The following is a 27,050-nucleotide window of genomic DNA, read 5'->3' on the forward strand; positions in this document are numbered from 1 at the left end:
AAGGGTAATTCAAGTTAAACATCGATACTGAAGAAGAAGATTTTATTGTCGCGATAAAACTGCCAGTTATGATTCTCATGTAGGGGTTGGTTACAATAGGGTGTGTTAAACATGTCCTAGCATACATAATGTGAACGTTCTGGATTTTAAATATGATCTGCTCTTTAGATTTAAAGATCAACACGTATTGAAAAATAGCCTGTTTGAATAGCTGTCGATGCCCACATGAATTATTACATAGTGGTCCTAAATTCACACATAGTTGGAACTGTAATTAAACTTACAATTCAATAGTATAAAAGTTGGAACATTGTTTCTGTAAGCAAACTTTAAAAATTGCATAATTTGCGTATAGATGCATGTAATGTGTTGGAATAAAACTAACGGAACAATAATGAATTTTTTTTCATTGATATTCAAAATAATATGATTTGACATTCTAGCTTTATAGTGGCATTTATAAAGTACTGTTTCTACCTGTAATAAGTTGAAGTAATGCGTTACAAAAGAAAAACTAATTCTATATTTGTAACAGAAAACACGATATATTTATAGTCCACTTTTTGTATCGTTTCAGGTTTACACAGTTTAACCATTGATAGAAGAAAAATAACAGAACAAGAAACAATTACAGATGCTGCAAAGCAGAAAGCGTTATACACCGATTTTAATTTATCTGTAAGATGTAAGACACACCACTTAAGATTCACCCTTTATTTTTTTTCTTAATAATTATGTAAATTGTTTATTTGGCTTTAGTATTTGTGTATCATTTGATGCTTATATTTTTCAAATGTTTCCAGTTGTATTACTGCTTTATGTTAAGGAGCTAGACCTAGGGTAAGGGACATGACTCTTGAAGTCACTGATATGTTTGTAGCATATTAATTTCACGAAAGCCTATTAAGCTTTCACTTGAAACAGAATGAAATCAGTTCAAGTTACTTTGATGCTTACATGAGATTGAAGTAAAATGCCGAATACAAACGTTCGAATGATTTGTAAGAGTTGTGTCCCTTACCGTAGGTCTACCCCCTTAATATCACATAATCCGATAAGTGTAAGTAATAACTATAGATAAGACTGGTACAATTTGATCTTTGCTTGTTTATAGAATAAAAAAAAACCATATATATATATATATGAATGGTAATTTTGTATACAAAATACAAATTGAAGCATTTTAGAGGTTCAGACAAATTACCTTGTTTACAATAGAAGAAATAATACATATACATTTGATACTGGCTGGCCGTCTAATATATCAACTCCTCGTTGTTACTTTGACGAGTAGCTATTATTCTTCTCATGTTAGTGAGATAAAAATGTACACAGTATTAGGTAACAATCTTCATATGTTATTTGGAGTTAATAGTGTTTTTATTCTACATATATTAACAATGAATGTCTTTTCGAACACGTTGAACATTGATGATTGAATAAAAGAGTCGAAAATGGTACATCAAGACAGCGGATCCATGTTAAAATCCGAATCGTGTACATCTGAACAAGAACTTCTGGAAAAGAATAAAACAAGTGATGGCATGATCATGATAAAATCGGTACCAATATATCAAAGACGAGAGACTTTGAAAAGATATCTTTGGCTGACAAAGGCATGCAGACAGAATATACATATACTTAAACAAAATACGTCAATAAAAGTAAACAGAATAAGAAGAACGTACGAACACACATAAATGTGACAGATAAACCAAGTTCACCACCCAAAAGGGTAAGCGTACTATATTTTGTATCTGATATATAAACTCCACCCATCACGGTAAAAGCATTAGTGTTAACGATCGACAATACAACCTGATAAATGCACGACATATAATTTAATTTTGTTCACAAAACAAAATTTACAGGGAAACCTGTCAAAAATGAACCCTGAATAAACCAAGACCCGTCTATGTCAAACACAATTTGAAGTCCCTTCACATCAGTTTTACGGTATTTTTAACACTGGAAAACTAAGAATGTGTAAACCAAAAAATTCTACAGACCGAAAGGGTTTAGGGTAAGCAGCTACAAACAGGTCTGACGTTCGAAATTCACTATAGACGCTGCAGCCAGCCCTCCAGGAAAATGCAAGAATCTTGCAAAGTCGGGAAAAAGTGAATGATTCTACGCGACGTTATCAAATTGTCAAGCGGATTTGTTCGATTTGAATAATGTTCGAGAAATTCAAAAAGCTTGTCTGCAGCGGTAAGTAAGAGAGGAAAGGAACGTCTGTGGCTGCGTGGACCTTGAGATTTTGGTGGACATGTTTCACAATAACTGTTCAATTTGTCAAAACGATTGGATATTTTTCTACAATATCTTGTATTAATAAGGTTCAGCTAGTAAGTGGTCCTTTTCACAAAAGATCGTAAGTGTAAAATTAGTCATAAGTTATGACGTCATAGTAAATAAAAGTATTGTGACGTCACAACTTACGACTTATTTTACTCTTACGATTTTTTGTGAAAAGGGCCACTGGTTCGGGTAATAAGTTTCAATTGCTAATCGTTGAATGTTTTTACGACTTTATCGATCGCCGTTCCTTATTGATGTTAAGTTGGAAATGCTCTGCCAATTTCTTAGTTTCGTCATGTATCTTACTGCTGAAACATGCATGTTTGTAGATATTATTGTATATATTATGTCTCATGTTGCACATTTATGTGTCTGATGACTTATTTAATAAAAATATTCGTATTCGTATTTGTATAAATAAGCTTTATGACGGAGTTATCTACTCTTGTATATTTATTTTTCAGTGCTTTTCATTACAACTCAAGGTATGAAATGGTATGGAAAATTTTAAAATCAAATCATTGATTCTGATGGTAAGAACAGAAAAATTACGTCGTCAAAGTTGTGGACTATTTCATACCATATTTCACCCACTGCCTGATTCTAACAGAGAGTGGCATTTAAATGCCTTTAAATTAATAAAAAAAAAAAAGAAAGATAAATCGCTGCATGACCTGATGTTACAAAGAAAAATACTAATATGCATTGTGATCATATAAATCTTATGAATAATCGTAAACAGATTTATTTCGTGATTTACAGTGTCAATCTTATTTTGCGACTATGCTGTTAAGCGTCAATACTAAAAAATCGCTCAAAGATGCATTATAGCATAAAGAAACTGATACTGATTCGCGGTGATTACTTAAAGCGGTTACTTCGTGCTCGCTTCATAAACAAAATTCAAAACATTGCAAAAAACATTTGATAAACATGGGGTATACCTATCCACCACTGCAATGTCATCAAAAGTATCTGGTAGTTTGATGTTTCTAGTTTCTGGAAGGAACAGATCTAGTATTCCTGCAACGAGTCCTATACTTCCAAATATAATAAGAGGTAATGCTAAACCGAACGGGGTTTCGATGAGAACTCCCTGTTAAAATATATATTATAATGAATGGGTAATTTGAATTCAATTGTAGAGTTAAATTATTTTTTGTGGATCATATTCATATTGTTTTTTATGTGAAGTTGTCTGCGTTTTAGACTTTAATATTTGATTTTATGAATGCATTCTCAGCTAACGTTTATATTTGTATTATAATGATAATCGTTTTCAAGTGTCCGTCAAAAAGGTTTTAATTAATAAGTAATGGTCCACTTCTGTCTTGATCGTGTAAAAAAGAAAATTCAAAACAAGAAGATTTAAAAAAAATATATATCGGGGAAAAACGATACACTGATGACCTATGTTCAATGCAATCGACACAAAAAGGTATTTCATAGATTTCCGTTTACATTTTTTAAAGATCCTTTCTCTGTTTTAATTGGATGTTTATTAACATAGTGATTGGTTCTTAGTAAATAATTTTAGACTTTTTAGCAATCTCAATTCCTCATATTAGGTTTAATCATAAATAGCGCACTAAAATAAAATAAATTCTGTTTCTATAAATGCGTACCAATTTGCCTATATATGGTGAGACCAATGCTCCTATTTTCCCACTTGTCAGACAGATGCCTAGTAAGGTTGCTCTCATGACTGTTGGAAAACTTTCTGTAGTGATTAGGTAAACAAGGAAGAATGATATTGAGACTCCAAGTTTTCCTACCATCGCTAGACATATTGTTACCCAGTGCAAAGCTGAAGTGAAAAAATATAGTGCAATATTTTATGATCTAAAAACGTATACGGTTACAAAGACAAGTTCCAACGTGTTCGACTTTTACAGATTCAAATGACACGTGACTGATTTTGATATAAATGTCATAATAGTGGCTATGGTTATAACATTTAAGTTGTTTTTAGGAAATTAAAGGACTGACGGTGTTTCTAGAAAAACAGAGAACGCTTACCCTACCGGTGCACCTGGTCCATGCTTCCAGTTGTTAGTGGAGTCCGAATTGCTCATTTGTTTTCGCTACATTTTACGTATGATATTAGTTATTTTATGTTTTTTGTTGTGTATGTCTGTTTTCAATGTCTGGTCTTTGTCCCTGGATTACATTCTTTTGATTATAGCTAGAACCTTGGTTCCCTTGATTACTCTGTAAGTTGTTATATGTAATAAATAAGTGTTAAGTAATTGTTTGCATATAGTAAGTGTAATTAACTATCGCTACATACAGACAGAGTGTCATGAATAACATGATATAAGTTACATCTGCACTAATTTAGCATCATCTTAAATCCTATATCAAACATGCAGAAAATAAAGTTATTATCATTTCATAATAAGAAACGGGGATATGATGTTATTATAGGATTAAATACTGTTTTTCCAGAATTGATCCATGTGTAAAACCGGACCATTCACTTAAAAACAAATTGACATGATGAATTCTTCTAGTCGTTTATATATCCGGGTCGCTCATTTACTTGTGTTTCTTACGTGTTGTTATGATTATTTCGTGCTCTTTGATGTGTATGTCTATTTATTCTGTCTTTATCCTAGGTATGTTATCGTGAGAAAACCGCTCAAATTTTGGATGTGATGTTAGGGATAATCATTTGACCAACTTAGTAAGGTATTGGGTTGTCATGTCAGTTACTGCTTTTAGTTCTATATTTATTGTCAGTTGTTTCAAGTTACAGTTTTAAGGGGTGTTCATTCCTTTCTTTATATTGCATTGGAACTCCTTTCAACTGAGTTTAACCTAATATTATTGTTTTGCTACTGGAAGGGATTTTTTACCCCATCAAACAACTTTCAAAACGGTACATCTTTTGAGTCTGTCATGACTTATAGTTTGTAGGTTAGAAATGCAGCACATTAAATCAAAGTGATAGACGAAAATCAAAAGTTGTAAAACATTCTTATTTTCATTAAAATGAGCAGAATTGACAAATTAAAATCGCAAGCAGTATCAACTCCTGTAATCAAGGGAACAAAGATTCCAGCGGAAATCAAAAGAATATAATCATACAAAAGAGACTGTACTAGTAATCAGACACACACAACAACGAACATAAAAATAACCACAGAAGAAGAAAAACAACAAAACAAACACATACAAAGAACAAAGTAAATGAGCAACCCGAAAACCACTACAAACTTGGAACTTGGTCAAAGTGCACAGGTAGGGTAAACGTCTCCTGTTTTTATTTTAGAAAAATGTCGCGCCCGGGGTAGGCAAAGAAAAAGAAACTAATTTACACTGAATAAATCTGTATGGAGCAAATCAATACACTAAATGATCCACGACTTCATGATAACGACAGCAAAGTGACGACTTCAATCGCGTACACCGGTGTAACAATATTACCCTGTTTCCTGAAGCCTAATTGGAAGAAATCTAGTACGGTACAAAAAGTGTACGTAGTTATGTCAACCTGTAACAACAATGAATTGTGATATGAAAACTCCATACGCAGTTGCTATAGGGATGTTGCTGCACATTAAAAGAAAATACAGAAGATAAATGCGATCACCGACATTAGATGATTAAAAGACGAAACGCCATGTATATATAACGCAAACTAAAATAAAAAAAAATCTGGCTATTTCTTTAAATAGGCCACGTCTGATACAGATTTTCATTCATTCCTCCAGATGAAACCATAAAATAACCAGAAGCACAGGTATCGACACAAAGTAAGAAAAAGTAAACAAAGGATATATTCCAACGATAGACTAGACAAGAAAAATAGACAAACAACTACAAAAATGATACAACCAAAACAAAAAACAAACAAAAACAAACAAACAAACAAAAACAAACAAAAACAAAAACAAAGAAAACCCCCCCAAATACCCCCAAAAAACAAAAACAAACAAAAAAATAACAATAATAACAAAACAAGACAAAACAATCTAGACTGAATCGGATAAAATAGGTATTTTATAGCAGAATTCGAACAAAGGCTTATTAAGACAATATCTGTGATAATTCGTGCACACTAAACCCGAAGGCTACGTTTATAATGTTAACATAAACGAATATTATATGTAAGACTGGTAAACTGGTAATCCGCTGTTGAAGGAAATTTTGCTGTTTGTTATATGATGTTAACAGTTTTCTTCGTGTATATGATAATCATAATTTATCACAACTTACCTTACTTTTTGATATTTTGATTAATGAACGGAAACGACATATTGTAATTAGAGAATGTGGATATATAAAGTTTCTGTATACATACATTCACCACCAAAATATGATGTAAAAAACGTTGAGAAACAAGAAGAGCTTCCTAAAATCATCGCAGCAGAAAACAACCATCGCCTGGGAAATTTGTCAGAAAAATAGCAAATAAAAATGGCCATCGTTTCAGCGGTTGATGATATCGCAAAGTTGACGTAGACGTTTCCTCCCAAATCTCCAACGTTCATCCCAAGACCATAATATATAAGATTTATGCTGAACCTAAAATTCAAATAGCATATGCAAAGTAAACCAAATATACTTCTGGATGATTTGTGCATTTATTATTCATTTCTTCAATAGTTATTTCAAATACCAATATATATACCGGACAGTCCGCCTTCTTCCTTCCAAATAGAAAAATTTTCATTTCACATTGAATATTACATTTTTATTTATTAATGAATTACCAACACTTTTAGTTACGTCATGTTCTTTCTTTCATTTTATTCTGTTCGCTACACCGTGTATAAGGGTCGTCTTGGTTTTCGGTTTCACTTTCAGGCCATGCGCTTGGGTTTTGATATATCCGAATTGTGCTATTATTATCACTTATGTTTTTTTGGTCGATAGTTTAAAAAAAAAAAGAATAATTCAACCTAAATAATTTTTCCGAACTCATATCTCTTTTTTTCTCCGTCATTTGAAAACTAAATTACCCTTTAAATATTATTCTTTCCTGTGCCAACCCGACACATTCTCCATCCTCTCGTATACCATTGAATTGTGAAATTAAATCCAGTGAGACCCGTAAATTTATGATATATTCAATAAAGAGACTGAGAAACTAGGCATACTATTTGATATGGATGGCACATAGTATTTTGTCCCGCCACACAGTTTGTTAAACTGTAGTACTAAGCGCATTCTAAAAAAAAAAAAAAAAACAATATATGTTTGTGATGAATGAAATTTTTTTGTGACAAAAAATGCCATGTGTCACCCACTGACTGGGGCTCCATGGACAGGTTATAAAAATTTTGCCTAAAAATTATCACAGTTTTAAAAAAACTGACAAATAAAATATGCATCTTACCAGTTTATAGTTAGAATAACAAATCTAACCATCATTGATTTAGATTTGAAGAGTTTTTCCATCGTCACTTTGAACGAAAATATATCTTTTTCTTTTACCATCATCTGATCAACACTGATTTCAAATTTAGCTTTGTTGTATGATGCCATCTTTTGAAGAATCTCTTTAGCCTGTTCGTTCTTGTTTTTCGAAATCAACCACCTCGGAGACTCAGGAATGAAACTGATCGATGACAAAATACAATATAACACATCATATTTTTCTTTTCAAATGACAAAAGTTAACTTCCACTCTGCAGTAGGAGAAAGATAAAACAAAGCAAGATTTTTTGAACAGTTTGAATCTTAAAAAAGTGAAGACTTAAGTATCAGTCAATATAAAATTCAGAAAGTGTCCAAATTAAAGTAATTAAATTTGACGAAAAACCCACCGAACAAATGATGCAATTTTAATCTACAGATGCAGTATTTTTAAATAATGATCGACCTTTCTATTTTCAGATATGTACATTTTTTTTTTTTAGAAAATCATACATTTATCTCCAACTAGAATCAACCAAATCAAACCAAATCAAGGACGATAACTCTTGCAAGTGCCAATTTTATGTACAATCTATATATATTTACCTCAAAAGCACAAAGACCCAATGAAAATCTAAGAATGGTTATTTATGTGATCAGTAACAGTTTCTGAACAAGAGTGAGTGCTGTGGGTTTTTGACATGCATTAATTACCTCCTGTCTGATTTTTATAACGACTGCTGCTTAAATGATCTTTAATTAATTTTGAACGAGAGTTTAATGAATTAATTTACAGAACAACACAAGTTTTTGAATTTAGAGTTCAACATAAAGAAAGAATATTTTATTGTTTACACCATATGTAATTTGTCTTTATTGTATATTTGAAATGTTTTAGAGAAATAACTTGCAAAAGAATATAATCATGCAATAAAAACAACAGATTTTTGTGAAATTTGCTCACTAAACATATTTTAAATACTCCACTCCATCGGATAATGTAATGCATCAATAGAGATTTCCCTTAATTCGGAATTCGAACCTAACTCAACGAAACTCGACCTTATAGAACCTAATGCGACAGACCGTGAATGAAGGGAGAAATGATTTATAATTAGTGCAGGTGAACATTGCTGAACCATTCTTATCTATTTTCCAGTTCATATCTTAATTTGACATCTCAACAATGTTAACACAACATTTGCAACCCTAGTCTGAATATTTAGTACATATATCATATTTGTTGCAGTACTTCTGATAAGACGATTAATGCAACATCAAAGGAACATCCTGAGATTATAAATAAGGAAGGAACCAGCAAAAGGGGGTCCCAGGCTATTACAAGTAATAGCCCACTTTTTCCCTAATTTTGCATAAAATAAGCAAACTTTTCCAATTAAACTAGGTTCTAAACCCTGGCACCAGAGACTCCGCCCAAGCGCCAGTAAATTTAGATAAAAGATACATTTTTTACAATAGATAGTTAGTCAAAGTAATTTTCAGTTATAGCCTAAATCGCTCAAAAAATCAACCCGAATATCGTCCGCATGCATACAGGCTTATCTGCGATTTTCTTAACCTAAAAGTATTGAAGTGAAGAGTATGATAAGTGCAATATCTTAAATGTTTTTTTTCCAGTTAATTCATGGAATATATCACATTTTTATGAGCAGAGGATATATGTTATTGATCATGTGCAGAATCTAAAATGAGACTAAAAATAACTTGTTTTTGTTTTCTTTTAAACGTCCAATGGAAGGGCGATCAATCGTCAATATATATCAACACTTGATTTCTTGCACTGAAAATAAATGTGTGACTAGGGCATATCTATGTACATTAAATCTCATGAGAAAATACATGGAAATGCGGGGCTAGAGCTTACATTTAGAATAACATTAAAATTGATTCATGGTACTGATATTATTCATGTATGTTCCAACAACCAAAGGAATAATTTGAAGTACGATCAAGTAAACAAGTAACTAGCTAGATCTTCTGCAGCGTCAAATAAATGTTCAATGACATTTTCAAATGTACGAAATATTTTTTATTTTACCATTTTCTATAATTCATGTTCACGTCTGCATGTGTAATGGCCTAGCTTCCTACATATTTGTTCGAAAGTGCTTCAAAGTCCTTGATTTCAAAACTCTTTCCGAACAATAACTATCACTATTAAAAATAAGAAATGCGCTTAATGTTAGGGCGCTAATCCATTTTTTGGATACTTAAGTATAGATTATTGAGAATAAACACCGCGCGTTGGGGTATAGCGTCATTAATTTCTGAAAAATGGTTCATCAAAACTGGGTTTTCATGGAAGAGTAACATACAAACAGGAAAACAAACAAGAATTATGCAGAGAAGTAGGGCACTCCATCATTATGTTGAATTATTCTTGCTCAGTGTTTGTCAGGTAATTCATGCTTAGTATCTTTGGAAATCGTACATTTTTCATTTTAATGTTATTTTTTTTCAAAATGATTCTTTTACTATTAGATATTTACTATTATCTTCAGCCGTTTTTCCTTCATTAAAATAACCATAGGCGTATATCTTAATGTAATGCTTTTCGTCTTAAATGTTACGAGTTGGGGACCTAAGTTATATTTCATATTGATGACACAAATAAGAAGATGGAGAGAGGTGGAGCGAGATGAGAATTTTCGGAAATACTTTCGAACAAATACTAAAAAAATATCCAAATAGCAACTTCGTGAAATTTAGTATTAAATAACACATATGGTCTGCAGTTGCGGGTGGTATAATAGATCACCTCACTAAGAGTTCGTCTAGGGCAATATTCAACCCTCGAGCGTTAATCTAGGATACCACCGTCATCTGCTGGCAGTAGAAAGTTCACAAAAAGGACAATGTTATGAGCCTGGCTGTCAATATCACTGATCGTAATGCATCATTAGCGGGAATAACAATTTCATGTCCATAACCACCCTAGCTTACATACAGATTGATAATTCCACAACATTTGTTACTCTCGTAGTGGTATTCAATGTGGATCCAGAAAAATTCGAAAGATCGTATGGAGACAATCAGTTCAAGACTATTATCTGAATATAATAGCATTAAAATCTATGATTTTTCAACACTGTATACTTCTTTTCCCCATACTCAGTTAAAATCCCGACTTAAAAACGTTATACATCGTTGTTTTTCTAAAAAAGATGGTACACCTAGATACCAATATATAGTTCTTGGTAGAGATTCCTTATACTTTGTAAGAAATATTCTAAATCATCTTCCAAATATACAGAGGAAGATGATTACAAAATGCTGGAACTTTTAATCGACAACATATATGTCCAATGTGGTGGACGTGTTTTTAAACAAACGGTCGACATTCCAATGGGAACAAATTGTGCTCCTTTATTTGCTGATCTATTCCTTCATTTTTATGAGGCTGACTTTATAGATGATCTGATCCGAGAGAAAGACTTTCGCTTGGCTAGATCATTTAATCTCAGTTTCCGCTATATAGACGACGTATCATCTTTAAACAATCCTAATTTCGGGGATTTGATATATCGCATCTACCCCAAAGAACTTGAGATAAAGGATACTACAGACACTTTGAAGTCAGCCTCATATCCTGACCTACACTTAGAAATCGATGGTAAAGGAAAACTATTGACCAAACTTTACGACAAACGTGATGACTTTGCATTCAGAATTGTCAACTTTCCTTTCATCTGTGGCAACAACCCTTCAGCACCTGCGTATGGAGTGTTCATATCACAATTCATACATTACGCCAGAGCTTGCCGGAACTACGCAGACTTTTTGTATCGCGCTAGAACTCTAACAAATAGGCTTTTGGAACAGGGTTATGTTGATACAAGATTGAAGTCATCACTACAGAAGTTTTATGGTTGTCATCATGAACTCGTGGATTGTTATGGTGTATCAATCTGCACCACGAAAACTGATTTATTCAACGGGTCATGGTTTTCCTTTCCTCGTTTGTCTACCCCGGACTTGAATTTTTATGAGCAACTCGGCGGGTGTTTCTAGAAAAAGCAGAGGACGCTTACCCTACCGGTGAACCGAGTCCATGCTGCCAGTTTTTAATGGAGTCCGAGTTGCTCATTTGCTTTTGTTACTTTGTGTGTATGATTTTAGTTACTTTATGTTCTTTGTTGTGTATGTCTGTTTTCCATGTCTGGTCTTTGTCCATGGATTACAAGAGGTCTAGGACACTGGACATAACATCGGCGATGTTGCCATAGGTGCCACAGTGGTGCGAGGTAGAGTGCTTCCGAGGGAAAGACCCACGCTTTGGAAATTTGATATTTGTAACATCGTTGGGAGGTTTTGAGATCCTTATATAATTGAACTAATTTAGTGATGTACATATTGCACTGTGATACATCAAATCAAGTACATTTCTCAATCTCGTTGTGTTAATGTGATTACGAGTTCCTCAGATGAAAATTAAAGGCAATATTCTACATCAACATATGCATGGACAAAGTTTTGGTATAAGTAACAGATCGCTCATTTGTTAATATTGATGAATACATAGCAGACCCAAATCTCAAATATTCTTAAGCATTCCTCATTAACTACAGGCATCAACGGGCGAGAAAAAGAACAACTTTTTTAGTTACCATATACTTACAGGAAAATAAAAAGGCAGGCTGCAAATGGGATCGCAACTATAATCATTAAATCTGTAAAGTCCCTCAAAAAGTAGGCCTCGGACAGCAAAATAAACTCTCCAATACAGTAAGTTATGTAAAGACAAAAAGAAGCAAAAACCCTGTAGGTTGGGCCGACTATCTCCGTAGCTGCAACAGAATTATAAAGATATCTGAGTTTTATTTTGCCACATGCTGATGTACATAGTTATATAGAGTTACTGCTAAAATCATTTGTTTAATGTATTACGAATAAAACTTTGTCGATAAGAATAGAAACTGATCATGATTCAATTATTTACAATATATTTAGTCCTTAAGTAGTAGTCTTTGCAAGAATCATGCAAAATCTGAAAAATGTGATACACCCCAAAAATGGCTACATATTGTTTTTGTACTTAAGTTGTTTTATGAGTCAGTACTGTGAAATGTGTATTTATTCATTAAAATCTCCGTGCTCTCAGGAAATAATCAACATTAAAAATCTAATAGATTCTATTGTATTTGAGTGTCATTTACAGAGTTATCTCTCTTAATTTTGAAATCCACAGTGCATTTTATACTTTTATCTCCTAAGAACATTGGTTATATGAAAAACTGAATGTTAATTTCTGTTTACTATGGTAATTCAGACAAGATATCAAAAATAAAAATATGTAGGCTTATTGACCCATGAATCACATTTTGCATGATATTTAAAAAGACAGCTACTTAACTTCTAAGAGAAATAAACAAAAACACATAATTTAAAAAAGAATAATAAGATGATAACTTATAACACATTATTGTGCCAAAACTGACAAATCTCTATGCATTTGAATGGTAGAATAGGACCCATTCTCGTGAAATCACGGAGCCACATGACGAGACTTACAAACCCTTTTGTGCTAAAACCAAGTCTTTTAAAATAAGTCTATGCATTTTCACTTCCCCCTTTTTTTGGTAATAAAAGCGTATTGACAAAGACACAAAAAGTCGAAAGAGTAAAGTTGATCGTAAGTAATGACGTCATAACAGACAATATCATTGTGAAGTCATAATTTACAATCAATTACACACTTACGACTTTTTGTGAATTCGACTACAGAATACTGATGACAATATTATATAAGCTGTCCTAGTGGACGAACAAGGTTTAACTGATCGTGATTTTTCTTAAATAATTGCGGTGCGGTATCATTATCAATATCAAAGACAGTATACTATAGCGATAAAGAGTGAAAAAAAGAAAGTGTTAGGCACATCAAATACGTATCTTATGAATAAACGTTTAATAAGAGTGGTACAGTATTCGTTGTTGTGGGTAAAACTTCCCATGTTATTATATTATATATAGACGATAATGAATCTGAATTTCGAATGATATAGGAATTTGGAAAGGGGAGAGTAAAACAAATAGTTACAAATAGTTATTTGTATAAGAATCACTCTTAATTTTAATTTAATAAAAAAAAACCAATATTTGAATGTTAAAGATTTTAAACATTATATGATTTAAATAACCAGATTATGTTATGGTTTACTTATTATTTCTTTTTGTATGAATTACAATACCTTCAAGTGCAATTTGTGCGTGGTATAACTTAGATGTTTAAACATATTTACAATACATAGATACAGCCGGAAGTTGAACAGAAATCAATGAAAACCAAGATTCTTGTGGAATCAAATCATTATTATCCAGGGACAAAGACCAGACCTAAAAACAGACATACAAAAAAAAAAAACAAAAATTACCAAGATGATACATAAAAAGTAACAAAAAGTAAATGAGTAACTCGGATTTCATTATGACTGGGAGTATGGACCAAGTGCACCGGTAGGGTAATCATGATAATCATACAAAGCAAATTGCTCAATGTATATGATAATTAACCTGCTTGTCTAAATGATCACGAAATCTCGTTTGCTTTAACATTGTCCATGTTAGAGTATTGCTTGTAAGTCTTTGTTGAACAAAATTTACATCATATATGGGTATTCAAATAAACGCTTCTTGACTTTTTATGAGTAACTCGGTGGGTGTTTCTAGAAAAGCAGAGGACGCTTACCCTACCGGTGCACCTGGTCCATGCACCCAGTTTTTAGTGTAGTCCGAGTTGCTCATTTACTTTTGTTACTTTGTATGTATTATGTTTTTTACTTTATGTTCTTTGTTGTGTTTGTCTGTTTTCCATGTCTGATCTTTGTCCCTGGATTATATTCTTTTGATTTCCGCTAGAACCTTGGTTCCTTTGATTACTCTTTGATTACCGCTATAACATTGGTTCCCTTGATTACTTTTTGATTACCGCTATAACCTTGGTTCCATTGATTACTCTTTGATTACCGCTACAACCTTGGTTCCCTTGATTACTCTTTCAATCTAATTAACCAATTTATGGTATCAAAATCATACCTTTGCAATCGTCATTGAAAGAAAGTGAAACCAAACATGCATTCGAGGAGCCTGAATAGCTCACCTGGTTAAATTTTGCCTTTCAAATACAATATAATTGCAAAGATGTTGTCGAACAATTTTGACGCAAAAAGTATTTGCTAGATCTTATCAGAAGGATCATTTAAGCAGTTGAAAAAAAAATTCTATCTTGGTTTTCATGATATTGGCTGAAAACTGTAAAAAAAACCCGTCATTTTTTACCTTTCAAGGGCAATAAATCTTACAAGGGATGATCTAACAAATTCCATCCCTGAAGTTTTTTGTAGGCCTTATAATGAGGATCATTTTGGCAATTGAAAGAATTTGGCTAAACCTTTGACACCGATGTTCTATTTTTGATTACGGCAGCCATGTTTTTCCAACGTTTCAAAAATCTCTTTATCGGTTCTATGCAAGATACCCCAAGGAACACTGATGTGAAAAAGATAAAATATTTCGACAAATTCGCTTGGTTATATTTTTTTCTCACAAATGATTGGGAAATCGATACTTTTTTTTTACATCTGTTGACAAGCCACTGATAAAGGTTTGATCATTTTAGCACCGAGTGCTCATGTTGTTTTTCCTAAACTGTCACCATACGAACATTTGCATCAGAAAAACCTTGAATTCAGCGTTCAAACAGTTAAATCTGCGTTACGGGTATGATTCAAAAAGTACATGATCTAAAAATGTCGATGACGTCACAAGCATATTACAAAATCTGGTCTATGAGACATGGACAAATTTTGTATCCACCAGAAAGCTCGTTACTTCTGAAATTAAATTATAGTCCTATCATCAGTCACAATTTCTTACCAATCACGACAGTAATGCTATAGTTTGCTATAGAACCAACTGCATTGAACGCTTGACAAACAGCTACGAGCCAGACATTTGGTAACAACGGACTTATAACATTTGAAACACAGAGGAGAATCACAGATGATATTAACACAGGTTTTCGTCCGAAGCTAAAATTAAAAGAAAACTTATACAAAAAACTAAGGTTTATGTAATTTGAAGGTTACTATCAACGACAAGTTGAGTTACAATTTCGACAAATTCAAGTATACAAGTATTCATTATTGACCGGATTGATTGTTTCTGTTATTGTGTTTCTTTTGTATTTTACAAATTGATGCTTTTTTAATTGTTTGATTACTATATTTAAAAAAAAGGGAAAAAAAACTGTAAATGCATTAGTTTACGCGTTGTATTAATTATCGCTTTTTTTTCGCAATGGACTGAAAAATGCGAAAAAAGTATCCGCAAAATCGATTTCTTACACTATGCAACACGAATCATTGTTTTTAACTGCAAAATTAGTAGCCGCAAATGTGTCTACTTGACAAAATCCGCCAAAAAATTAGCAACCGCGAAAATTGATACATTTAGAGTAATAGGCGTGATATCATAGCTTTCTTTTCCATCTAATTTGCTTATAAACACGTCGAGTCATTCCTAAAATTTTGCAAATAAGTAAAATTAAATATCAACGACGGTAGAACATGGAACATTCTAATTTATAGAAACTAAAGTTAGAGGTAAACATACTAATTTTTTACACCATACCAAACAAAAATGTATAATTTAGCCTAGAAGACCACCAAGACTCAACATACCATACATAAAAATGGTTAAATTACATCAGAAGATTAAATATTAAAGCGCGACCCAAACTCCGATAAAACTTAAAAAAATGAAAAAAAATGAGATGTAAAACTAAAATAACGGACGAAGTGCTTCGTTAAGACTTGGAAATTTTGTCTTTTTTCTGTATTAGACTGTTATACTTTCCATCATACATTTATCAGGTCTGAAGATACAAAGACAATCTCATATTGCAAAATGCTGCAGTCGTGTTTTAAGGATTAACCTTTCATTAGCAGAGCTAAAATCAAATACTCAGGACGTTTACATTTATTTACATTATATCTTAATTTAACTCTAATTTGTGATGTACCTTGTAGTATTGGATTATAAGTGTATGTGACATATCACCTCTCAACACCCCAGTCAGGTGGTGGTTGTGAGAGGATTTTAAAATCCTGACTTCCAAAAAAAAATCCAGGACGTTTAAAATTAAAAGAAAAATTCCATACTGGTGAAAAAAAAACCAACGTACAATATATGCAGCGACACAATCAGTAATTTCATTCCCGTGCATGTAAATACTATATTCTATGTACTTCATTATAACCAAAATAATGTGTCCTCGCTAATTTTGATAAATCGTTGCATTTGCATTTATACAATATGGAAAGTAACTTACATGTCAGTTAAAACACCGGCAATCATCGCGCCAAACATGTGTCCAAAGAAAAACGCTGACAGAATGTGACTTCTGGTAAATTTGTTATCACACACGATATCAAACTACAAGAAAAAAAAAGAAAAAGATTGAACTGGTTATCACATGTAACATAATATTTCAAATATACAGACTGTAACAATTGTTATAATAAATCGCGCCGTATCTATATTTGTCAAAAATAAATAAATAAATAAATAGACACATTTAAACAAAAAGCAAAAAACAAAAACAACAAAAACAAAATAAAAAAATAAAAAAATAAAAAAATAAAAAATAAATATATAAATCAAGTACAAGCGTAGCGAAAGATATGACTGGCGCCGTACCTGTATTTGTCAAAAATAAATAAATAAATAGATACATAAAAAAAAAACAAAAACAAAAACAAAAACAAAAAGACAAACTTACAAAAAAAAGAAAGAAAACAGTAAATAGTTAAATAAAGTTCAAGCATATGTGTAACTCCCGTCGTACCAATCGAGATTCAAGTGATACGCCTCTGCAACCAGCTGTAAATTTTGGGCCAAAATGTCGCATTGTTTCATACGATATGTTGTGAATTATTTCATAATGAATGTTGTGAAGTAACTCAAATTCAATGTAAATAAGAATAAAAGGTAAAAATGAACTACATACAAATCAAATATAAATAAAACGTAAAAACAAATAAAAATTAGGGCCTTTATTTTTGATACGTTAAGCTGCCCTGTAATTATTATTTAGAAACTAAAAGTGTTTGGGACAAAAATATCGGACTTAACCATAACAACAACGGCGTCCAGCGAGGTAATAAAAAAGTGAACACAAATCTAATTATCATTTGAACATAAATTAATCTGCACATAGCTATTTAAAAACTCACTTGTTACAAGTTAGAAATGTCTCTAGAAATCTCTGGCGTCATTCTGTAAATGTGAAAAGTAGCAACACAAATTGTTCGAATCTTTCACAAGATTCAAATTCTCCAACTGCAGTCATTTGACAGTAAACAATAGGATGTCCTTTTTTGTGAATATTTATTTGTTAGAGAATGTTTTAAAGAAAGAGAATGTGAATGTTTTCCTCTTTCTTTCTGCTTAAGACAGCTTTTTATTTTATACACAAGCGTAAACCAAAAATGATGTCATACGTATACGAAAGTTTTTAAGATAGTGTATACTCCAAGTCACCTCAGATTGTTTGCGGTTTTTTGCTATTATTTTTGTAATTACTCCACGGTTCCTTTCAAAAACTTGCCATTTTATTCATGTCGTTCTGTACTACGATTCCCTTCCCGCCATATTTCTGCTCTTTACCTTTAATAAAAGACAAAACCCGAAGTTCCGAATGAAAATGCTACAACTGGTACTTAATATGAGTCTTACCACATAAAGTAATAAATTAGCAGGGAACCAGAAATATGGCGGGAAATCATGGTATTTCAGCTCTTCAATTGTGAGATAATAGGAACATTTCAAAATATGCATAGAAACAAGATGGCGGATAAACAATACGTTCAGTGCAAAATTCTCGTGGAAAAATAAATTTTGATTTTTTTCAATCTCGGAGGTAAAAACGAAAAATAATTGTAAGAGAATCGTAGTACAGAACGACATGAATAGAATGGCAAGTTTTTGAAAGGAGCCGTGGAGTAATTACAAAAATAAACGCAAAAAACCGCAAACAAGCTGAGGTGACTTGGAGTATAGAAAAATGTTTGGTTTAGAGGCATTAGAGTGTGTATCATACCTTTGATATCAGTGTAGATCTATACACAGACTGGTCGAAAACCCATTTATCACAAATAGTTTCAGTTCCGTTTTGGTATAAGGTACACTGACTAGCATTGTAGGTACTCGTTTTGTTAAGGTAAACTTCAGGCATTGACGAAGAGTACTTGTCGTTGTGAACGTCTGGTCTTTGACAACTTAAATATAATGTTATATACATCAACATTGTATCATTATTTATTAAAAAGTTTGCATGTTTTTTCATTCAATGAAATTATCACCTTGAATAATGATAACAATGGTGATGACAAGTAAAGGCTTGTCAAAATTGCAAATGCATTTAGGCAGAAAAAAAGATACACAACGCATAATTACAAAAAAAAAAAAATAAAAAAATAATAATAATGAAAAAAAAAATGCATAGCATATAGGCATAATGGATATGTGGCAGTCCATGACTGTCTTATGTCCCACTGAACAGATGGCAGGTGGTTTAGTATTTAAATTCAACATATATCCTATTGAAGGTAAATGTACAATTAAATTAATCATTAGCTTTCCATTTCCATTAGTTCAATAAGATCTGAATTGTGGTTGATTAAAATGGCAATAAACATAAATCAATAAAAAAAAATTAATAACGATTATCTCTTGTTATGCTTAACGAATTTTATTTACAAGTAGTTTTTGAATAAATATAGTTGTGTGAATGCAAATATAAAGATACATATAATCAAAAAAATAAATGATATAATTTACTGAGTAATCAAACACTATGATAACAACAATGAAAAATTCAAAAGAAAATGATTGTGCTGGCCTCAATCGGTATTTATCAGTACGTATAGCACATAACATGATAACAATAAAATTTGCAAAGTTTCCACAGAAAGGTGGCAGAATGGTGTCGGAAATAATTTTCAATAAAGCTACAACATGCAAAATTGAAGAACAACTAAAAAATGGCCAATCACTAGTCGATGCCAAATATAAAAATGTAAGGAGTAATGAAATCTGTAAATGAATTTTTTACCTATGGATAAGATTAATTCAAGTTTGGCCTTTTTTAAAAATTAAAATACAAAGTGAAAACATAAATAAAACCGTGTTTTTAACTCGGCGGGTGTTTCTAGAAAAGCAGAGGACGCTTACCCTACCGGTGCACCTGGTCCATGCTCCAAGTTTTTGGTGGAGTCCGAGTTGCTCATTTACTTTTGTTGCTTTGTATGTATGATTTTAGTTACTTTGTGTTCTTTGTTGTGTGTGTCTGTTTTCCATGTCTGGTCTTTGTCCCTGGATTACATTCTTTTGATTACCGCTATAACCTTGGTTCCCTTGATTACTCTTTAACAAAATATGGATTTTGATGGAAAGTTTTCGTCAACCCACTTTAGCTTGTGCCTTGTTTTTTTAGAGGATTTCATTCAAATTTTCCACAAAATATCCTGATAAACCGTTAATTGTATTTCAAATGCAAACACAAAAAGTCGATAGTTACTACATTGGTTTTTCAAATATCCAAATATCTTGGGTTTTCTAGGCGGAGCATATTTTGGTTATAGAAAACACCCAAAATACAAAATTTAACTTTTTAAGGCTTCGCACAAATGCATGGGTAAAATTATGTGCAAAGTTCTTAAAGTTAAGTCTAACTGTTTCAAAGAAATTGAGAAAAATGCATAGATTTTATAACACTACTAAGCCTTTGATGCTGACCACATCGATTTATTTAAAAAAAAATGTCATCTATTTCATACCGTAAATGCATCATTTCTCAAAGCTGCATGTTGAGTTTGATTAATTGCAACAGTTAAAGAGAAATAAATTAAATAGAAAGCATTGAAATTTGAAAAAGGGAGATAACTCTTTAATTTTGTACAAAATGTGATTGGTTTCCTGAGGAATTTTAAAATCATTTTCTGAGCCATCTGATTTAGAAAAAATCTTTTTACTATTTTACATACATATGATAATCCATTATATTGGAACAAAAACTTCAGTAGGAAAAGGGTGAGGTTACATAAGGTTCTCTAGTGCCTACTAGAAGAAGTGAAATTATCTTCCTTAAGTAAATTCAAATTTTTCCATTTTTTTGAAACTTAAAACCATTTGTTTTATCTTCCCTTTTACAAATTAATAAATACAATATGTTTTCGGTTACAAACGAAATAAAGAAAGATATATGCGTATTCAATCAGTATATGTTGAATAAAGTAAAAACAATTATACCTTGGTGTTTTATTTGACACTATTTGTTTGATTTATATAGTTACGGTTTGTTGGGGTTAGGATTGTAAAACCAGGCGGCGACATTTTTCCCTTCTGACTAATGTAGATATTTGTTTCTTTGTTTGTTTTTTGTTTGTTTTTTTGTTTTGGTTTTTGGTTGTAATTGCGATCAAGTTTAACTTCAGTGCCTGACGTAAATGTGAGAAAAACATATTGGGTAGTCACGATTTGGTACAGTCATGTACTTATCCCTGTAAAGAATCTTTACATCACTCTACGCACAAGAGAGCTATAAGCAAGCAACAATTCCTGTCCGTAAATTAGTGTTTTTCAACAAGTATTAACATATTTTAAAACACGTTTATATAAAATTCGGCGATCATCGAGAGTATTCCGCTGAAATCGGAATCAACAGAGAAGTGACAAAAATACAGATTATGTGTTGCCATTGTCTCCTCAAATACATACATGTAGTAGCAATGCATGAGTGACTATCTTCAAATAAACAATTAAAAGTCACAGATGTTTCTTTCTTGTGCTTAACGACAGACAGACAGACATATAGACAGAACCCTGCTGCACCGTGTTTAATATTTCTTACTCAGTAATGTAGGTAAAACACAGTAAGCAAGTATATGTATAATTCAATGTTGATAAACTAATCATTACTTTTAGCAAAATCTAATGCTTATAAAATTTACGGCGGCGGGTGTTTCTAGAAAAGCAGAGGACGCTTACCCTACCGGTGCAAATGTTCCATGCTCCCAGTTTTTAGTGGAGTCCGAGTTGCTCATTTATTTTTGTTACTTTGTATGTATGATTTTAGTAACTTAATGTTCTTTGTTGTGTATGTCTGTTTTCCATGTCTGGTCTTTGTCCATGCATTACATTCTTTTGATTACCGCTATAACCTTGGTTCCCTTGATTACTCTTAAAGATAAATGCATGACGTTACGCGCGCTGTTCGTACAGCAGTAACACAACGTTACGACCTTTTTTGGGAAAAGTAAGAGGAAATGTGGACGTTAATTTTCTTTGATAACAAATAACTACGAAAAAATCACAACTTTCTGTAACTAAAAATTTTCTGACTGGATGAGAAAATAACAAATGACACTTTTTCAATCAAAATTTATGATTGCGAATTGTGCTAAATAGGTGTAGGACAGTTTGAAATAAATGCATTTGTATATATGTGTGTACTCCCCCGTCTTCAGTGGGAGACTCTCGGTATTTCCTCCTACATTCTGTAATATTCTACTGTTTGTCCGGGAGCTTTAAACCTGCCTCTTTCGAACTTTCTGTATTCAACGGTCACAAAGATGGGGAGAAACAGGCAAGTCATGAAGCTCAGAAATGACACACTGCAATTTTGGATAACAATTACAGTTTTTATTTCCAAAAATACCGTGCAATTTAGTGTTATAATGTTTGAAATTCTAGCGTAGTTTTTTTTTATAAATAAAATGTGTCGTAGAATTGACACAACGTCAAATCTCCCTCTTCTGGATAATTTAAAGGGCAGATCTACTTCAATCGAGTTTCCGAACATTAACGCCTATGCAAATACATATAGTTTTATCGCTCCAATGCAAGAAAAGCTGTTCATATCTTCAAATCACGTTCACAAATTGTTTCGTTTAAATGTCATGTGGATATGCTTACTACAAAACCTCAAATAGTTCGCGACCAGGCTACGCTTACATAACCTATAACTTACAATCCACAATGCATTGTCGCGCCTCTCCAAACCCGCGACACAAGAGGCGGTTAACAAAATTTTGAAAGACAACGATTTAATACAAACGTAAGACAGGATGCCGCTGACTGAAATAAAATACAATTTATACAAAATATTTACGCTAAAATTCGCTTGAACATATTCGAAAATACGACTAAAAGCTGAACTGCTGACAACAAATAGCAATATAGGAGCGCTTGGACCGAATTTCAGATTATACATGTCTTACACGTATACAAATGCTTAAATTACATGTAGAGCGATATTTACACATGACCGTAGGGAATTTACATGTACATCCATACACCTCATGATAAGTGTGGCAAAGTAATTCATCAGGTAACAGCACAAACTTTATTATAAATACGGATCAGTATTGGCATATGTTTAAAAATAAGTGTAAACTGAATACGAAAGAAATGTGTAATTAGGTGACACGGAAGGCCAGGTGTTTAATCATGTGACAATTAGCTAGGTCACATGATACATGTGCAGGTAAAGTTGGACAGTCATTTTTGAAGCGATTGTTAGCGTGAATTTTGAACGTTTTTAATAAATGCACATAGCAGAATAAGGCCTCATAGGTCACCCATATAGAATTTGCCTGATTTTTACCAGCTTTTTAAGAGTTATCAAGGGAACCAAGGTTATAGCGGTAATCAAAAGAATGTAATCCAGGGACAAAGACCTAACATGGAAAACAGACATTCACAACAAAGAACATAAAGTAACTAAAATCATACACACAAAGTAACAAAAGTAAATGAGCAACTCGGACTCCACTAAAAACTGGTAGCATGGACCAGGTGCACCGGTAGGGTAAGCGTCCTCTGCTTTTCTAGAAACACCCGCCGAGTTGCTTATAAAAAGTCAAGTCCGGGGTAGACAAATGAGGAAAGGAAAACTATGACCCGTTGAATACATCAATTTTCATGGTGCTGATGGATACACCATAACGATCCACGAGTTCATGATGACGACCATAAAACTTCTGTAGTGATGACTTCAATCTTGTAGCAACATATCCCTGTTCCAGAAGCCTATTTGTTAGAGTTCTAGCGCGATAAAAAAGTCTGTGTAGTTTCGGCAAGCTCTGGCATAACGTATGAGTTTTGATATGAACACTCCATACGCAGGAGCCGAAGGGATGTTGCCACAGATGAAAGGAAAGTTAACAATTCTGAATGAAAAGTCATCACGTTTGTCGTAAAGTTTGGTCAATAGTTTTCCTTTACCATCGATTTCTAAGTGTAGGTCAAGATATGAGGCTGACTTCACAGTGTCTGTAGTATCCTTTATCTCAAGTTCTTTTGGGTAGATGCGATGTATCAAATCCCCGAAATTAGGATTGTTTAAAGATAATACGTCATCTATATAGCGGAAACTGAGATTGAAGGATCTAGCCAAACGATATTCTTTCTTTCTGATCAGATCAGCTATGAAGTCAGCCTCATAAGAGTGAAGGAATAGGTCAGTAAGTAAAGGAGCACAATTTGTTCCCATTGGAATGCCGACCGTTTGTTGGAAAACACGTCCACCACACTGGACAAATATGTTGTCGATTAAAAATTCCAGCATTTTGTAAACATCTTCCTCTGTATATTTGAAAGATGATTTGGAATTATTTCTTACAAAGTATAAGGAATCTCTACCAAGAACTATATATTTGTATCTAGGTGTACCATCTTTTTTGGAAAAACAACAATGTATAATGTTTTTAAATCGAGATTTTAACTGAGTATGGGGAATAGAAATATACACTGTTAAAAAATCATAGGTTTTAATGCTATTATATTCAGATAATAGTCTTGAACTGATTGTCTCCAAAAGATCTTTCGAATTTTTCAGGATCCACATTGAATTATTACCAGTACGGAAGTAACAAGTGTTGTGGTAGGACTGCAGACCCTCTTTGACAGTTGTGAGTATAGAAGTTAAAAGTTTTGAAAGAGGTTTGGTTGTACATTTTGCAGATCCAGCTATGAAACGTTGTTTGTATGGATTCTTGTGAAGTTTAGGAATCCAGTACATAGACGGTAAATCACAATCATCGTCCCTGGCAGAGAGACCAAAAAAAGATCGCACAGATTTATGGTTTTCCACAATCTCTTCTTTGGAGAGAGTGGTAGCAGTGTAGGTCTTATCACTGCTATTATTTTCTACGTCTACCTCTGATAATAAACATTGGATATAAAACGTTTTGCAGACAAAAACAATGTTTTTTGGGCTCTGACTGCTGGTACGACAACATACTTGTCATGTATAGTAGACAATGTTTTTGCTACATCGGGGTCTTTGAAAACTGATGTAGCCTTGGCACTCGTTGACCTACTTAAAACTTTCATTCGTTTCAAAATTAAAGACCTCACGGCCTTTAACCACTCTGACAGAGAATCAATGTCTTTTTTTATCCATTTTCCTGCATAGTCCTCGACGACATCCATAAGAACTTTAAAGTTATAATTCCAATTTACGGAGCGTGGTTCACGGTACTTGGGACCTTTAGATAGGATATTACGCAGAGATTCGTTTTCGATAATGGTTAAATCTCCCGTAACGACGTGCCAGAAGGACCATATTTGAATAGAGAGGTTTTGCAAGAACAGTCAGGTGGTTTAGCCTTGAAATCCTCAATCTCGAGGTTCTGCAATAGCCTTTTATAATTGAAAATTTTGGATGCGATGGGTGAAATATAGGAATATGAAATAATTGGTATTGATTTGCCTTTGAAATATGGGGGAATTTTGTTGGTAACGTTTTTGTGATGGATGATATTATTGCATCTATACCTTTGTTGACAAGCGTTAGTAGAAGAAATGATTTAAGTGTTCCATAAAACAAATTGTTCCATGCACTGAGCTATCATAGTTGTGTAGAATTACACCCTTTTTTTTCGATGTGAAATTATATTTAAATTCCTACATTCATACTTATAAAGTAAATAAGTAACTCTTATATGTAATACATTTGTTTTTGTTTTTATGCTTTGTTTTTGTTGTGTCATGTTATGTTTTTTATGTTATGTGCTTTCTACATGTTCATGTATCTATTAAATGATGTTTGTTTGTTTGTTTGTTGGGGTTTAACGTCCGAGCAGCAATATTTTAGACGATGAACATGAAATTGATGATAAAATGAACATGAAATGATGATGAAATGAAAAAGGGATGGGACACAAGGACAATGGGGTCGACAAATTTTGACTGCCACTGGAAATAGGGAGAGGTGGATAGGGTCGGGCAATTTAGCCTCTTGTGGCGGAGCGCAAAAGGTTCCTACTCCGGGAGAATACCACAGTAGGGTTCTTTAACGTGCGAGGAACGTGGCATCTTTCCCAACACGGTGCACCACTATGGTTTGCGGTCAGGTTTTCTGTATTATATCCTGACAACCCCAGTATGTAATACGCCAGGGGTACCCCATTCCACCACCTGGGGCACACATCCCAGTTGCTCTGTGTGCAGAGCGCCCTAGCCCCCGGCTAGCGTCCTGAGCACTATTTAGTCGCCTTTTACGACAAGCCTAGCGCTGCTGCAGGCCTATTCTTTTAACACCCGGACCTGCACGGGGCTTTATTAAATGAATTGCTTACTTTACTGACTATAGTTACCATGGTGACATACAAGTACTTACCGGTGTAGATGATTACCGAGTATGAAATTAAAGAAGTGGGTGGTCCCAGCATTAAACATAACGGGTAGAACTAGCAGCCCAATCATTATTTTCTGGAACTTCCCGAATGGTCCAACACACTGCAACACCTTCTCGTACTCCATTTGTCTACACTTTAATGAATTAATTCCAATTTGCTAATCAAATAGCTTAAATAAGGGACAAAAGTAAAAACTATTTAATATCATCAATTTCTTATTTCTTTGGCTGAAATTACGTTGTAACGATGAATAAAAAGAAGAAGAAAATTGTGCCCTGTTTTCATATATATTTGACAACACCTTAGACTGTAAAAGTTTAAATATCTAAAAGTGTTAGTAACGCAATCATTGGTCACGTCACGTTGAGTTCTTTGAATGAGATATGAAATACAAGTACATAGACCGTATCACCATTTTTAACAAATGTATGTGGTTGTTTTGACGAAAACAATTTTATATCCCATTTTCTATTAGAAATCATATAGTATTACTCATGTGTGAAAATAGCATGTATATATTGGAGTCGATCCTTCAAACGTTTTTGCTTTTATATCTAGCCTTTTATTTACACAATATATTTCGTCTGACAATTTTTACAAATATATTAATTAAAATTTGGCAATAAAGCAAGACTCTTGGTAATCTTTTAAAGCAATAAT

At 33.0% G+C, this 27,050-nt stretch overlaps 1 protein-coding gene across 1 annotated transcript; it reads right to left on the reverse strand.

Annotated features, from left to right (window-relative positions):
- Nucleotides 1-28: 28 nt before the first annotated feature.
- LOC148601766 (organic cation transporter protein-like) lies at nt 29-26,702 on the reverse strand. Its single transcript, XM_088555402.1, has 10 exons — nt 26,372-26,702; nt 18,788-18,965; nt 17,018-17,121; nt 15,562-15,716; nt 12,305-12,473; nt 7,646-7,867; nt 6,608-6,831; nt 3,927-4,108; nt 3,246-3,397; nt 29-1,517 (listed from the first exon to the last, which is right to left on the reverse strand). Exons 1-10 carry the CDS (start codon nt 26,512-26,514, stop codon nt 1,463-1,465), a joined length of 1,584 nt encoding a protein of 527 aa, XP_088411528.1. The 5' UTR covers nt 26,515-26,702; the 3' UTR covers nt 29-1,462.
- Nucleotides 26,703-27,050: the final 348 nt, after the last annotated feature.

Source organism: Perna viridis, chromosome 12 (assembly GCF_037379345.1).
Source record: "Perna viridis isolate PV_CMFRI_1.1 ecotype Kerala chromosome 12, ASM3737934v1, whole genome shotgun sequence".
Taxonomy (NCBI): Eukaryota; Metazoa; Mollusca; class Bivalvia; order Mytilida; family Mytilidae; genus Perna; species Perna viridis.